This window comes from Microchirus variegatus (assembly GCF_963457635.1).
Source record: "Microchirus variegatus genome assembly, chromosome: 23".
NCBI lineage: Eukaryota > Metazoa > Chordata > Actinopteri > Pleuronectiformes > Soleidae > Microchirus > Microchirus variegatus.
The window spans coordinates 9,256,957-9,273,174 of NC_139824.1; the positions used below are offsets into that span (position 1 = coordinate 9,256,957).

The 16,218-nt window shown below is 40.5% G+C and overlaps 1 protein-coding gene across 1 annotated transcript; it reads left to right on the plus strand.

Annotated features, from left to right (window-relative positions):
• Window positions 1–395: 395 nt before the first annotated feature.
• papss1 (3'-phosphoadenosine 5'-phosphosulfate synthase 1) lies at window positions 396–15,231 on the plus strand (the record flags this gene model as incomplete). The annotated part of the gene is made up of 12 exons (XM_083909512.1): window positions 396–455; window positions 1,794–1,908; window positions 2,017–2,252; window positions 3,062–3,200; window positions 3,760–3,878; window positions 4,231–4,344; window positions 4,457–4,568; window positions 7,115–7,320; window positions 9,661–9,796; window positions 10,061–10,329; window positions 11,905–12,134; window positions 15,066–15,231. 12 exons carry the CDS (start codon window positions 396–398, stop codon window positions 15,202–15,204), a joined length of 1,875 nt encoding a protein of 624 aa, XP_083765638.1. The 3' UTR covers window positions 15,205–15,231.
• Window positions 15,232–16,218: the final 987 nt, after the last annotated feature.

Sequence of the window (16,218 nt, forward strand, 5' to 3'; positions counted from 1 at the left end):
TACTACTTTTTTCCCCACTTGCAGCGACAAAGCGTTCGCTTTTACAGACACTGGCCGCGGATCAGTAAATCACTGAGTCACTCACTGCGGTGAGCCACGATTACTGAAGAAAAACTGACACCAGGTCAGTTTGTTCTCACAGCACACAGGCAGACTCAACCCAGGCAGGAAACGCGTCACACGTCGTCGCCGGTGACGTGTCCACAGCGAAAGCTCTTCCCGGTCGTCGTGCGAGAGGCCCCGCGGCTCCGGGCTCCTTCATTGACCGGAGAAACCTCCGCCAGTAATCAAATAAAAACAGCGCTAACAGTATATAGATACTACCAGGAAACACAGACGTTGTCGCTGTGTGTATTTACAGGAGGTTGTCGGTAGAATTAGCCGCTAACGCAAACATGGAGACGTATGGCAACTCACACAAGAAGCAGAAGCTGAGCAACACCGTGGAGAACTGGGTGAGTGTTCTATTATTGTTAGAATTCGACACACTTAGTTATCAACTCCTGCAGTCTCCAGCGATATGCTGCGAAAGAGCCGAAGGGATGACTGGCCAGACTAGCTTATTAGACTTCGGTAAAGTTGGAGATATATTCACAGATTCGTACTTTCGGCTTCAGTAGCTTGTAAACGAAACGTTCTATAAACACAAGCGTAGTCTCTTCTCAATCAAAATTGCATACTCAATGAGCTACGGTAACATTTTCATCCAGCAGACCTAAATTCCGGGCTGGAAGAATAACATTAGTCTCTATGAGCAGCGGCAGCGAGACTGGTGTGAGGCGAGTGCCCAGGGACCGTCTACAAATTGCAACACAAGAGCAAAATGCTGCAAACAAAAATCACTGTTATACAGTACAGAGATTCCAAAATCAGTGCACACAACAAGGGTCTCCTCATGGTCCTACTACAACAGCTGTTTTGTCAAAAAGTGCCTTTTTTACATTTTAGTGATTTTTTATTGGTATTAATCAGTAATATCTACCAATATTAATCAATAACTCCACTGTTATACAGTACATAGTCTCCAAAATCACTACACACACCAAGGGTCTCCTCGTGGTCATACTACAACAGCTGTTTTGTCAAAATGTGCCTTTTTTGAATATTGGAGATTTTTTATTGGTATAAATCAGTAATATCTACCAATAATAATCAATAACTCCACTGTTATACAGTACAGACTCCAAAATCACTACACACACCAAGGGTCTCCTCATGGTCCTACTACAACAGTTGGTTTGTAAAAATGTGCCTTTTTTGAATATTGGTGATTTTTTATTGGTATTAATCAGTAATATCTAACAATAATAATCAATGGTCTTTAAGACCACCCTTTGGTCCTGGGACACATTACATTAAAAACCTAGCAACATCACTGAATATCCATGCTTCAAAGAATAAATCAATTAAGAATCTATGAAAATATTTAGGAGGATCTCATCGAACACATCAGACAATGAGGTTGCAGAAAGACAAGCCTTTTTTTCTGCGCACCACTCCTGCACAAAATTACAACATAATTAGACATTTGTACATAATTGGTATAATAGAGAGTTCTGTTTTCCGGCCAAGTGTTTCATGATCTCCTTTTTTTGGTTTCGGCCAACAATTTTCATTTCGATGCATCCCTGGAAAAACGCTACTGAAATATGATTTATCAATCAAACAAACAAACAAAAAATTGCGTTGCTCTTTGAATCACCACTGATCCAGATTGGTTAATTTTTAAACTCCTTGGAAACTCCTAGGTTTGCAACTAAACTGAATTGACACCACAAATGCTTAATTTACAGGGAATGCAGCGTGCAACCAATGTCACGTATCAAGCTCATCATGTGAGCAGGAACAAGCGCGGGCAAGTTGTGGGCACAAGAGGAGGCTTCAGAGGATGTACTGTTTGGTTGACTGGTAAGTCACAAGATATCACCAATACATTTTTATATACCGTCCTTAACAAAAAACTTTAGGTGATTCAATAGTTGTTTCATATTGTCGTGGTTTTTCCCCTTTCTAAAGGTTTGTCCGGCGCAGGGAAGACCACAGTCAGCATGGCTCTGGAGGAGTACCTGGTGTGTCATGGTATTCCTTGCTATAGCCTTGATGGGGACAACATCCGTCAAGGGCTCAACAAGAACCTGGGTTTCAGCCCACAGGACCGGGAAGAGAACATTAGACGCATTGCTGAGGTGGCCCGGCTTTTTGCTGATGCTGGGCTGGTCTGCATCGCCAGCTTCATCTCTCCCTATGGCAGGGTGAGTAACGCTTTAAATTAAACTCCAGTGCAGGTGATGATTTGTGATTAATGTGGCTGGGCCTTACTATTACTGTAGTAATGTGGCTCTCTGTTCAATCTTTACTTAACTATATATAGTCTGACTTGCAGTCAGCTTTATTTAATGCTGTAAGACTCCTGCTCTACACTCCTATAGAATTCACATTTATTTTTTTAGAAAAACAATAGATCTAGGATTGATTTATAGTTGAGGTTGATAATCAATCATGTTGCTGTCCATCACTGTTTTGCTTAAATTGCTGACACCAGTAAAAAAATTGTAGTTTCTGCTCTGAATTTGAAACATACCTTACTCAATTTTAGGGTTGATGGGTTTGGAAAAATAGTCTAATTGCAATTTTTATTAACCAATACACACTCACAAAAACACACATTCAGTTAGTATGTTTATATGCACAGTTTAATCGATAAAGGGCTGTATAGTTGGACTAAGACAGACGCCTCCGTAGGTGGTGCTGTATCTCTCTATAAGCTAATGCGTATTGAATCAGTTTCCTGTTCACCTTAACGTCACAGAGAAACAAACAGCGAACAACACGATGTATCGTGGTGTGGTTCTATATGTTAAGTATCTACTCTCCTTCATTATGTTTGTGTTTCATTAAGTGTATATCTTTATTGTTTCTTACTAGAAGCCAATTCTGAACTGTCAGTATGACCAAATTTACTCTGCACAGCATCTCATTACTGGAGATGCAGTTATGTTGTTATTAAATCCGACAATCCGCTAACTTCCCATATTGCTGTTTGATTTTTTTTTCTCCTCAGGATCGACTCAATGCTAGGAAGATACATGAGGCTGCAGGTCTGCCTTTCTTTGAGGTGTTTGTGGACGCTCCTCTGGACGTATGTGAGCAGAGAGATGTGAAGGGATTGTACAAGAGAGCTAGAGCTGGGGAAATAAGAGGTACAGTATGGTTTTATACATATGGGTAAATATACAGCGAAATGTGATAAATAAATGGTACTTTGACCATATTGCTGTAGTATATTGTACTATGGTCTAACACATATTTTGTTATGAAATTCAAAACAAAGGCCAAAAAGAGCAAACATTGAATAGTGAAAGTTAGCGCAGATCTACAAGTATAAATGGCGTTTTAAAGAAGTGACTGTAGAGAGACCGTAGAACTGATGCATCATTGTTAGAGGAAGTGCTTCTTTTTATACTGTGTCTTTTTCTTGTTGGATTGAGAGTTCAAATATATATCTAGAGTTTTCTCTTTTGCTGCTAAGCAGAATGACCTTTGTTCGAGAGACATCGTAGAGAGCATGGATAAAGTAGACATACATCATGGCTGCATGATGATTGATTGAGGAGAGACAATTTTGCTGTGACAGGGGGACATACAGTCAATCAAATAATGGACATGGAACACACAGACTTTCACAGAGCTGCCAACCTCTACAGATTTTTGCCTAACAGATAAGCAATTTGACATTAAACTCCCTGCTTGTGTTGGCAGGTTTCACTGGAATTGACGCAGAGTACGAGAAACCAGAGGCTCCGGAGCTGGTGCTGAAGACAGACTCCTGCAGTGTGAATGAATCCATACAGCAACTTATTGACCTGCTCCAGGAAAGGGTGAGAAGACCAGTGCTACTTAGACATATTTCATATACAAATGTTATGTTTTGAATCAACTGTTTTAATTGACCATTTCCCCAAAAGAAGAATACACAAGCCAAATTTAAAAAGGTGACCAGAGGCTTGATATTCAGACTTGTTTCACATTAAGGTGCTGTCGTACCTCTGATCGCCACAAAGGGGCAGTGCAACCTTGTAATTATTTGGATGTTGCTGTCAAGCTGTATGCTGTGCTATTATGTAAATCAATATTCCTTTTGTAAAAAAGAAAAGCTCATACCACAGGGTAATTGTACAGCGTGTGTTGCAATGATTTAATAATTAATGTCACATTAATTTGATTCTTCAGGATATAGTTCCCATTGATGCATCGTATGAAGTGAAAGAGCTTTACGTTCAGGAGAACAAACTGGACCTGGCCAAGGCTGATGCAGAGACCCTGCCTGCTGTAGAGATCAGCAAGGTGCTTCTGATGATAAGAACTATATATATTTTGAATAATTTTTAATTTGAATCGTATGGTGAGTAAATTCTTCACGTGTAACTTACTGTATATGTGTCTATGTGATCCACAGCTGGACATGCAGTGGGTGCAGGTGCTGGCTGAAGGCTGGGCCACTCCTCTGAATGGGTTCATGAGAGAGAGAGAGTACTTGCAGTGTCTCCATTTTGACTGCCTGCTTGATGGTAAGATGGCATTTATTATACATTTATTTTGTTTTGCTTAATTTTCTTCAGTCGTGTCTTATCTGTTCTTTCATGGCGATTTGTAAATGCAAACGTTTTTAACCACTCTCTGGTGACACCGTCAATATATACAGCAGAAATTAAGCTATGCTGTTGTATTTCGAACAAACTAAACACCCGGAAGAGTGCAGTGTTGTGGTTGTCTGATGGAGCCGTCTTGACATACTGAGCCATTAAATTAGGATGGAGATCTGTTATAGTGGTTCTGAAACATGTCTCTGAAATAGTCTGTGGTAAACAGGAGCTCTGAGAAAAGTTTACAGATTCACCCATCATAATAATAATGACATATATAGGCCTATATTTAGCTTTTTGCAAAAGGGTTCAGAGTATGAATGCGATATAAAACGTTTTTTTAAAAATATACTTAAAGAAAGTAAATGAGGGGTTCCTCGGAATATGTTTTATTTTATAGGGGGTCAAATGAGAAAGTCCTCTAGAGAACCTCTTTTCTAATATACTACAGTGATGATGAACTGAGGTGGCCCTGGAAATTGGTCCTTATGGAAATAGTTTTCGTTATTTTTATTGTTCCTCACCGCACAGATGCAGGCAGGAAACGTGCTTGACGGCAAGACAAACAAAGATGGAGACGAGTAAACGTATTAAAGAGCGGGGTTCATTCTGAACACAAAGACTCTTTATCACGTACTTTATCACATGCATGTGTTTTGAAAATATGACACGGACCAGAAAGCTATACTTAGCGAATCATGCCACAGCAGACCAGTTTCCACAACACATTTAAACTACAATCATTTATTTTGCCATCTGTGAAAGAATAATGTCAAACATTATAGAATAGAGTATAGAGATGTCACAAGCGCTCTGTTGAGAGCTAACAAAAAACAAGCTTCCAAACTTTAAACATTGCAGGGAGTTTTAACCCACAGCACAGTGTAGGGGAAAACGGGAGAAGAAGGAGCTAACAGTTGAAGTTTAACATCGACCAAGACATGGTTGTAACTGAGTAAAATGAATGGGTTTATTTATACACCGTTCTCTTGATATAAGTTGATTTTTATTGGAATATGAGCTGTTAATATTATGCTTCTTTGGAGTGAAGTAGATTCAATGTGTGATTTCAAGAACCGTGATGCTGTTTATCATTTTGATGCAGTAGAGATTCTGTTCACTCTCAGGGCTCAGGAAAGCCTCCGTTCTTTGGCACATTTTGGAAAACAAATATATTGAGCATGAAGTCTCTAGGTGTATTTACAACAGTTCTAGCATTTATTACTATTTGAAATTCCAAGGGAAAGACCATTTTATTGCCCACATGACCAGTCAAAACATAAACTTTTAGGGGTTGTAGTGCCAAATACTTTGTTACACACAGTGAAAATAAAAACTATATGAAATAAATGAAAACATAGCCTGGTTTTCATTTTCAGAGTTTGACAGAAATACAACCTCTGTCCTCACTTAAGGATAAAACCAGGAGATTTAGGTTGTTTTCACAGAACGGTACATAATCAGATAAACTCAGCCCAGCAGAAATGCAGACTGATGTGAAAAGTATTGATTCCACTTTTCTGTTTGTCCTGGATGAGAGGGACACAGAGGAAGAGGCCTCAGTATTGATTGACACCATATGCCACCATTTGTCCATTTCCACTTCCTTCCAGGGGTTTGACAGTGAAATAATAATATCACAGTGAAAGGATTGATTGCCCACACTATAACACTAAAACTGGTTGGGAAGCGGAAAAAAATGCATGTCTGACTAATCAAATAGTCTGAAAAAATAAACAAATCCTAATTCAAGCTTGTGTCTCCTTTGCTTGGCCATTTGGCAGTCATATGTTTATGTGTGTATGTGTGTGTGTGTGTGAGTGTGTATGTTATTAAAACCAGCTGCAAACTCTCCACTGTGACAGGAGAGGACTTTGAGAGGGTCCAGGGGTTGGGGGAGGTCGGGGCAGCTCCAGTCATCGTGCCCTCCTGTCTCCGCATCAGTTGATATGATGTGATGTGAAAAGCGTGCCTTTCCCAGTGTTCCCAACATTTTCATCAAGCTGCATGGCGAAATGAACGCACCTCCAGAACTCACAAAAATCTTTAGTTTCTTAAATTGCAGCTTTGAAGACCAAACTCAAACCTGTGGTTTTGCTGTACTGTATATTCCACATTAAATTTTAGTCCTAAGCAGCACAACATGGAAACTTTGCTGGAATCGTTTAATTCGATATTTGATTGTATATACTGAGCCCTGTGTGTGTATTAAGCTCAGAATTTCAGATCATTTTAACTTGGTTCCATACATTATCCTTCCTTGACTTGGTTATTTGATATTAAAAGTGCCCCTGTGGAGTTTTTTTTTGTAAATAATTCAAAATTGAAATACAACAAACATGCTTTTGTTTGTTTACATCAGTGTTAGCTTATGGTTGTTTTCTCAGTGTCTTTTGTGCAATGGTACATTTCTTGGCGTGTTACTGCTGCCGAGTGTTGATCAGCAGAACATATTTTCTGTCTTGTCCTAGGTGGCGTCATCAACCTGTCTGTGCCTGTAGTGCTGCCAGTGTCGACTGCTGACAAACATCGTTTAGATGGTGTGACAGCCGCGGCCCTGGTCTACGAGGGCCGGCGAGTCGCCATCCTACGCAACCCCGAGTTTTATGAACACCGCAAAGAAGAACGCTGCGCTCGCCAGTGGGGCACCACTTGCAATGACCACCCCTACATAAAGGTACAGTTGTGACACGCCATGTTAAAGGTTATAGTTTTTGTTCTCTGAAAGCTGAATTTACAACACAGTGTAAATATTTTGGCAACTGTGATGAAAAAATGTAAAAAGCTCAAGAAAAGTCAGACTTCCAGACAGCTTGTCTGTGTCCTGTGTGCTAAACACTTAGCATCTGAAAGAAAACTGCCTCTCTGGATTCTGCGTTGATAGAACACAGATCCATGCTGGCCTTTTCACAGTGCTTATGGAAAGACTGACTATGTTACAGAGTGGAGCCATTTGCGCAGTCTGTCAGGACGCCCAGTGTAATCGCTTGATCTTTTGGTCCACCCTGATTTTGCAGGTGTTATATTTGGATGTTAGGTCTCGTTCACCAAATGCATTTGAGTTTGTGCGTCTCGTCTGAACAGTCAGTGGGATCCGTGCCAGCTTCCGCCTTTTCACTCAACCAACCTTTCTTTAAATATACACAGGAATTGTTTCCATCTGTCTCCAAATGACTGTTGTGGGGTGCAGGTAGACTTAGTGGCAAGATAATGTCCTGAAATGATCCTGCACACCCGGCAGTGAGTGCATTCCTTTATAGCGGGACAAGAGTGGCATTGTCTTGTGTTGCTGACAAAGGTTGTCAGATTGATAACTCCCAACTCCATCCAAAGCTTTAGTTGCCTTGCTAATTTTAATTCTTTTTGTTTTCAGGCTTAGTGCAGTTGGTCGGCCACTTTCATGCTGGCAAAGATGCAAAGCAACTAAATGTAATCTCCGTGGCATCTGATAATTTCACTCCCTGCAGTCAGACTTACTGTAAACCTCAGAGGATCATTTTAAAGCCCTCAACTGCTAAAAATGCTGGACAGACAGCTGTCTCAATGTTTCAGCACACTCAGCAGCCAGTTTTAATTTTATCACATTTCGCTCTCTTTTTTTTCTTTTTTTTTTATTAAAACCATCTTGTTGACAATGAAATCTGATCTTGCAGTGTTTTAAGATGCATTTGAGGCTGCAATTTCCATTAACTGGTATCACAACTCTTCTGTGTCAATATATGATGCCTCAGCTCTGGCTTTAGACACAAGCTGAGAGCACTCTGTATTCCCACAACTCTCGTTCTATGTCCACTCTGACCTGTCAGTGCCGAATATGTGTGTTCAGCTTGCTGTGATTAAGGTGTCGCTCATTGAAAGAGTGTGTGTATAGATACGTGTAATCCTCCATGCCGAAGCAAGTCTGTCAACATATCTGAGTTAGTAGCTCCAACTTTTTTCTTTATCTTGTCTCTTTCCAGACAGAAATGACCTGCTTCCATATTACATGTAGTTAATCCTTTTTTTCCTGTTTACCTGTCTTATCTATCAGAAACTGTGGTGTAGTGGCTGTTTAGGTCTGCTTCCTTTGATTTTGTCTTTGCAGGCATCGTATTTTCCATGCGCTTATTTGGAAAAAATTTAAATCAACTTGTCAATGCTGTCGATCGCTTCAGAAGATAAGACTGTCGAGCACCTTTCAGGCCAACGGCAGACAGATTGGATTAATTGAAGTGTGGAAAACAAATTGCAACACAATCCCGAGCACTTCTCTCAATGGAGCCAAGTTGTTGTTGATCACATCATTACTGACAACTTTATGATTTTTTTTTGTACTTTGCCGGGTCAAACTGAAACCAGTATGGATATCAAAGCCTCTTTTATAATGATAAATTACATGTCGGTGAAATACATGACATGAGTGGATTTTTTTTCTTTTTCATCAACTTCCAAATCAGCTTTTTCCAATGCGTACACACTTCAGGTTTCATTTATAACCTTTGTTATGAGTTCTCACTGTGCTGGAACAGTGCTTATTTTATTGCAGAGCCTGTAAAGAATTGTCACTTCATATCACAGTAACATCCCACAGGCCAGTGTGTTCAGTAACTCTAGCTACAGTCTTATAAATGCCACTGGAGGCAAGTAAAAGATGTTGCCTGAAGCAACAGCAGCCTTTGCTTGGCCCCTTAGCACTTTGGTGACATTTTGGATTAATCTCATCACCATAAAAATCTCTCCAGTGCAGTCATGAGCTCATCACCTGGTTTTATTGTGGAACACAATCTGACCTTGTTTCTGCGCTGTTATTGAAATTAAGATACTAGATGCAGAAGACGGAGATTTGTTGACGACACATGGGGAGTTTGATTTATGTTTCACTGTCCTTGTTGGCAACTGGGTAATAATTCAGGAGTTTTATTAGATTTCACGCTGGCCTGGTCCCAGCACAGTGAAGTTTTTATGGACCGCAGTGTCTTATGTCTGGATTATGTTTGAGTAGTGTTCCCTGTCATGATCACTATGACTTCTGTTTCAGATGGTGATGGAGAGCGGGGACTGGCTGGTAGGCGGAGACCTGCAGGTCCTGGACAGGATCTATTGGAATGATGGACTCGACCATTACCGACTGACACCCACTGAGCTCAAACAGAAGTTTAAAGAAATGAATGCAGGTATGGGGCCAAGTTGTGTTTGTCCCTGTGTTTGTTCACTGTGAGAACTGTATGAAGAGTAGAAATGTGGGTCGTCCTCTCACTTTCGGTACTTTTATGAAAAAGTAAGGCAGGAGTAGAGAGGTCAATAAGAACACAGGCTGTGTGTGGTTTCAGTGGCTGGTTACTTAGCTGCTCGATTATCCCGAGGCTCTTTGTTTGTCTTGTCCAGATGTGTTTTGCGCCATAATAACAAACCCTTCTCATCCTTTCCCTTTTATTCAGATGCCGTATTTGCATTTCAGCTCCGCAACCCAGTACACAACGGCCATGCTCTTTTGATGCAGGACACCCACAAGCGTCTCATCGAACGAGGCTATCGCCGGCCCGTGCTGCTGCTCCACCCACTGGGAGGCTGGACTAAGGACGACGACGTGCCGCTGCCTTGGCGGATGAAGCAGCATGCTGCTGTGCTGGAGGAAGGGGTCCTGAATCCAGACACCACCATTGTTGCCATCTTTCCTTCACCCATGATGTATGCAGGGCCAACCGAGGTAATGATTATTAACAAAGTTGTGTCAAATCAATGTGTACAAACTATCCCTTGTTATAATGGGATAAAGTGCTGCTTAATGTCCATGTAAGAAGTCAGAAGCCAAAGAATTGAAATCAATCATTTGCAGTATCCCTTTTTTGTTTTATGCTGGGTTTTCTTTGGTTTCCTCCCGCAATCCAAAAACATGCAATATCGGGATTAAGTAAATTGGTCACTGTAAATTTACTGAAGGTGTAAATGTGAGCGTGAATGGTTGTTTGTCTTTATATGTGGCCCTGCGATGGACTGGCAAACTGTCTAGGGTGTGACCCCACCTATCACCCTAAATCAGATAAGATCGGCACAGCACCCCGCACGACCCTCCTGTGCCGGATAAAGCGGTAGACAATGGTGTTTGCTATTATTTGATACTGAGGAGAGATTCCCCTGGTAAACCCCTAGGGTTTTCCTGAATCTCTCCTGGACAATGTGTGTCTTTTGTTGTGCAAAAATAAATAAACCAAAACCAAATGTTAAAAAATATGCACAAAAACAACATGGGTACAAAGAAATAGATGTTTTTTCAGAATTAGCCTTGAACAGTGATGGCGTCACAATGTAATGATAACAGACATGTGGAAGAGACATGTCACATACTTGGTGTCTGCACATGTATGACTGTGATAAATGACAGGAAAGGGGATTTTAGGATTTCCTTGGGGAGCTCTGTTTTGTGTTTCCATGCCATACCCAAGTCTCCATGTGACTGAGTGTAGCTCTGTAGTCGGTATCTTTTAATCACTCCCTTATGATAATAGGAAAGCTATGGAGATAATGATCAAGAGGAGGCTGGAGGATGTCAGGCAGAGGAATTTATTACCTCTTGCACAGGGTGGTTATGTTTTTTTTTCTCTCTGGCATTTGTCTGTCTGCTAGTGACCAGCATTGCTCTCAAAGTTACATTTTCTGGTAATATAGATTATGACCCAAGGAAGAAATAATTAGATTGTGAGCACATTGACGCTGGGAAAATGGGCAACCTTGACCTCTCTGTGAGTTGGAGTGCTTTCTCCAGTCAATCATCATAGCATTTAATTGGTCATGTTCTTTTAAATTAGAGCTATAATGGGTCAAATTCTAGATAAAAGACGTGTCATTGTTCTGACATTGCCCTTTAAAAACATTTGACTTGAACAGTAAAATAAGGTTTCTATTTCTAGTCAAAGTTGAACATTCTTTCGCCTACAGCTTCCATTCTAAGCTGAAATCACTTAACCAAAAAATCCCCTAGATCCTAAATAATACAAACGATGTGAGTAAGAACGTTATTCTAATGTTAGTAGCATTAGTAATTATGAAGAAGAGATGTAGAGGTTTAGTAATTATTGAGAATGAAAAACAGAAAGCGAACTGCAGCATTTTATTCCTAAGGGGAGTAATTGTTGGAAGCTGGCTGGCTGCACTTGTGCAGGTCCAGGTCTGTTAAAATGAGAAATGTATTATTGGCTTTAGTTTTCAGACAATAGTTGACTAATATTTTTAGTTTTTAGTTTCCACAGTCAGGTAACAAATATTATTTTCTCCTTGTTTGCAGGTTCAGTGGCACTGCAGAGCTCGAATGGTAGCAGGTGCCAACTTCTACATAGTGGGCCGCGACCCTGCAGGCATGCCCCATCCTGACACTGGAAAAGACATATATGAACCCACTCATGGAGCCAAGGTCCTCACCATGGCTCCAGGCCTCATCACCCTGGAGATTGTACCCTTCAAGGTCGCTGCTTACAACAAGGTCAAAAAAGCGATGGATTTTTATGACCCCCAAAAGTAAGTATTTGTTCATATTATGTTTATCTTTTGTTAAACTCTGTGTTCCATCTCATTTTCCACATTTTTCCTTTGAATATCCACTTCATGGAAAAAAAAGCTCAAGTCCAAAGCTGCTCCCTCTCACTCAATGAAATATCTTGTAGATTTTGTCCAGAGCAACAGGTGTTTTTTCTTTTTTACGTAGTTAAAAAAGTTGTGCTAATTAGTAGGAGCTTTGATGTAGCTCAACAGATACAGAAACCTGCTATTAATTAAAATCAAAGTTTGTGTACCACAATGAACACTATGACTAACAAAAGGCAATCTCACTGCCTCTGCTCCGGATGTGATGCAGCTTCCACCATCAGGTTAAGCAACTGTAGCTGTGTTTGGCCAAGAAAGTTGAAAGGAAATATGGCCAGACTAATTATGAGATTTGCTTGGTTTTCCATGATGCATATTCATGACGCAACATCCGGAATAACTTGTTGATCAGACACGTCAAGTGCTTCTGTGGAAAAGATGTAGAAGTGGTTTTGGCATCACTTCTTCTCAATTTCCTCTTTGGTTTTTGAGACACTTTGATCAGTTTGTGAGAGAAAATCTCTAAATCTTTGTTATTACACTGTTTATGCCGAAGGTCATGTTTTTCCACATCAATAAAATGTTTTCTGGACTTAATTTTAAATACCTGTAACCATTTCAAATCAAATTTTTATGGCTGAAATAGAGAAGAAACCAGTAAATGTTTGCTGTCGGCAGTCCCAAATTCACCGTTGTGTGACGTGTGACGTCTTAATGTTCTGCAGAAATACTTAAAGCTGTAGCTTTGCAGGATTACCAGAAAAATGTTGATTGCTTAGTCTCATCCCCAAGTTAAATAAATGCTAATGTCGTGGGATCACAGCTTCCTCTAATGAGGCCCCTCCCATCAGATGAACACGAACGCTTCAATGAAACGGATGACCCAAGGCAATCTCTGCAATTCTCTTCCATTATTGAAATATTATATTGTGTTTATTATCTGACTCTTATTCCTTTTTTAGTTGAATCATGACACGGACAGGCAGTTGATATCAATGATGGATTACCTGGCTTACCCAGCTTTATAGCTTCAGTGCAGAACCTCGATTGTCCCCTGTGGGCTTCTGAGTAATTACCAAAAGGCTGCAGTCTTTATGACGCAGTTGGCTATCCTCCGCCTCTACCCACTTTTAGCATATACTCTAATGTTGTTTCTATGATTGTTTGGTGAGTCATGTCTTATAAATCTGTATTTTAACGTAGCATGACTTGTCCAGACTGCGTCCAGGAAACTTGGAGCTGCATGGTGAAGGAAACAGCAGCAGCTGTGATTGGCACGTACAGGCACACAGTCAGGCAGCTGTTCAGGGACCACTTGATAGCTTGATTGAGATAAAATTGTGAAGTCCCACCGAATGCGTAGGCAGAATCCACCTTGCCTGCTCAGGCAAGACTAAAGTTGAGTCGTATGCAAGGAGAATCGCTGGATTTCCAAAGCCTGTTGTTGTCACTCAGTTTGATTTATGGCATGCATTTCTCTTGTGCATACTGATAGCACTTTGCCAAATTTCAAAAGGAATGTTTTTGCTAATCACCAGTAATACCCCTCAGTCTGTGTGAGTGTAATGGCTGAGGTCACAGCAAGCTGTTTCTCATTTACACCGTATACGAACCTTCTCAGAACAATTTGCTTTGAGCTTTCCTAAATCATGCCACATGAATTGTGAAGCCTTGTTCACAGAATCTAAATGTTACGAAAGCCACAAGATGGGCCGCGAGCCGTGTGATAACAGTTAAAAATCGCACTCTCTTAAACGCAGGACTTTGAGACCTTGTGAATCTGACCTCAGTGGCGTGTACAATTCTGCTGACAACATGTCCAAGCTTTGTGGTTTACATTCAGTATTTATTTCTTTTTGTGCGTGTGTATTTCAGGTATTTCATGGCATGTATTCCATATTGTGGTATAATTTGAAGCTCACACAAGGAATCGCTATATGTCGGTGTGTTAAATTTCATGTTCCTGAAAGGGTAAAACACTGGTAGGGCAACTACATTATCGCAGATGGCAATCACTGCACTCCTAAAACTGGGTTCTGTAATGTTGTCGTTGGTGTCATTAAGCCTCATAATGGAAATCACATGATTTGAGACAGACCTAGACTTCTGCACCTCAACCTCCTCCATGCGTTGTTTACAGCTGTTGGGATGTCTGGCCCAGATGGGAGAAATTGACCAATCATAGGGCAGTTCAGTGAGAGAGAGAGTGGAGGTTCCAATTGGCTGTTCTACAAAGCAGCTGTTTGTACACTTCCCTTCAGTGGAAAAGTCGCTATTTCAATGTTATAAACAACTGCCTTTCCTGTTAACCAGTTTTTCTCAATCCTGGTCCTCAGGTGATTCAAATGAATGGGTCATTATCAGGCTTTTGCAGAGCCTGATGACGAGCTGACCATTTGGAGCAGGTGTGTCAGAGCAGGGCGACATCTGAAACACACAAGGCCGTGGTCACCTGAGGACCAGTATTGAGAAACACTAAATCATGGAGGAAGTACTGCACAACTATTTTTAATTAACTGATTCTAACGATTCTGGACCGTCACAGCATTCCAGCCACAGAATGAATTCAAAGAAAAGCAGCTGCCAGAGGTGGTTGTTATAAGAAATGTAGAGCTCAAGAAGATTTTATATCCCCTCACTCACTCCCATATACGTGTCTCTATTTCACTGTAAGGAATATGAAATGCTGTTAAAGATTCGGTCTGGTTTGCAGAAACGCTAACTGACCCGCCGGCACGCCTCGATGCACTTGATTCCAAAGCAGGAGGCAGTTATCGTTGGCTCATGTTTGCTAATCATCCTAATTGAAACATACCATGTCCTTTCAACTCAATACTGTCTGTTTTTTTTGTTTTTTTTTCACAGCCATCAAGACTATGATTTCATCTCAGGTACACGCATGCGCAAGATGGCTCGCGAGGGAGAGAATCCTCCCGATGGCTTCATGGCAGCCAAGGCCTGGAGTGTCCTGAAAGAATATTATATGTCACTGGAGAAGGCGTAAAAGTTTGAGTGGGTAAAAACAAACATGGGAACACAGTGGTTTCTACTGTTGTATAAAATGAGGAATGTGGGGACCAGTCAAAAAAAAAAAGAAACATGCTCCAGCTTCTGTCACTGAATTGGTTACAGTTGTTTTTAGTCTTATCACATTTGTGTTTTAACGGTATATGCTTTATTTAGCTGCTTTTAAATTTAATATTTGTGTTTCTCTCTAACTCTATGACTGTATATGATGACTGGTTGTAAAAAAATGGATGTGTAAAAAGGTCAAGACTTGAAAGGGTCCGCGTGTAGTCGTACTGTTGACCAGTACTGAATTAATTTGGAATGAATGTTGAGTATTTGAGATGTAAGAAGAAAATTCTTCCAAATGTAAGAAGAAAAAAAAAATGGTATTGCACCTGCTGGAGTTTATGACCCCACATCACGACTAAACCACAAACAAATCACACTGTATGTTTTGCAAGTGGCAGTGGCAATTGCTCAGAACGTGGTGTGCACAAGTATTTGATGTAAAATGCAGAGTGCCTTGGTTTTTCGGGAAAGTGAATTCACATGATGTCTTGTTTGAATTAGGACACGCAGACAAACACACACCTGCTTCTCGTCTCACTTGTTGCTGCACTGAAATTGTCCAAGAGCTCAAAAAACGACGTGCACAACAGATCGCGTTAAAGATGTTTTTATGGCCGTATGTCACCTTTTTAAACTTTAGTGAACACATTAAACCTTTTCCCTCATTTTTAATCTATTTATCTTGTCTTAGCATTATACGTTGTGCATGCAGGTCTAGTACTTTTAGCTTTTCCCCTCAACGGTTTTCATATTACGTTGTTGTTTTTTTTCCCACCGTATTTTCTTTTCTCATTGTTACTAATATTTTCCATGTGTATAGTTTTTAAAGGGTTAGCCTGTAAAATCAGATTGTTCATGGTTACATCACGGGATCAGATTTGTAATCTTCCTTATCCAATAAACCATTTTTAGCAAAAAAAGAACAAATTGTTTACTTAAG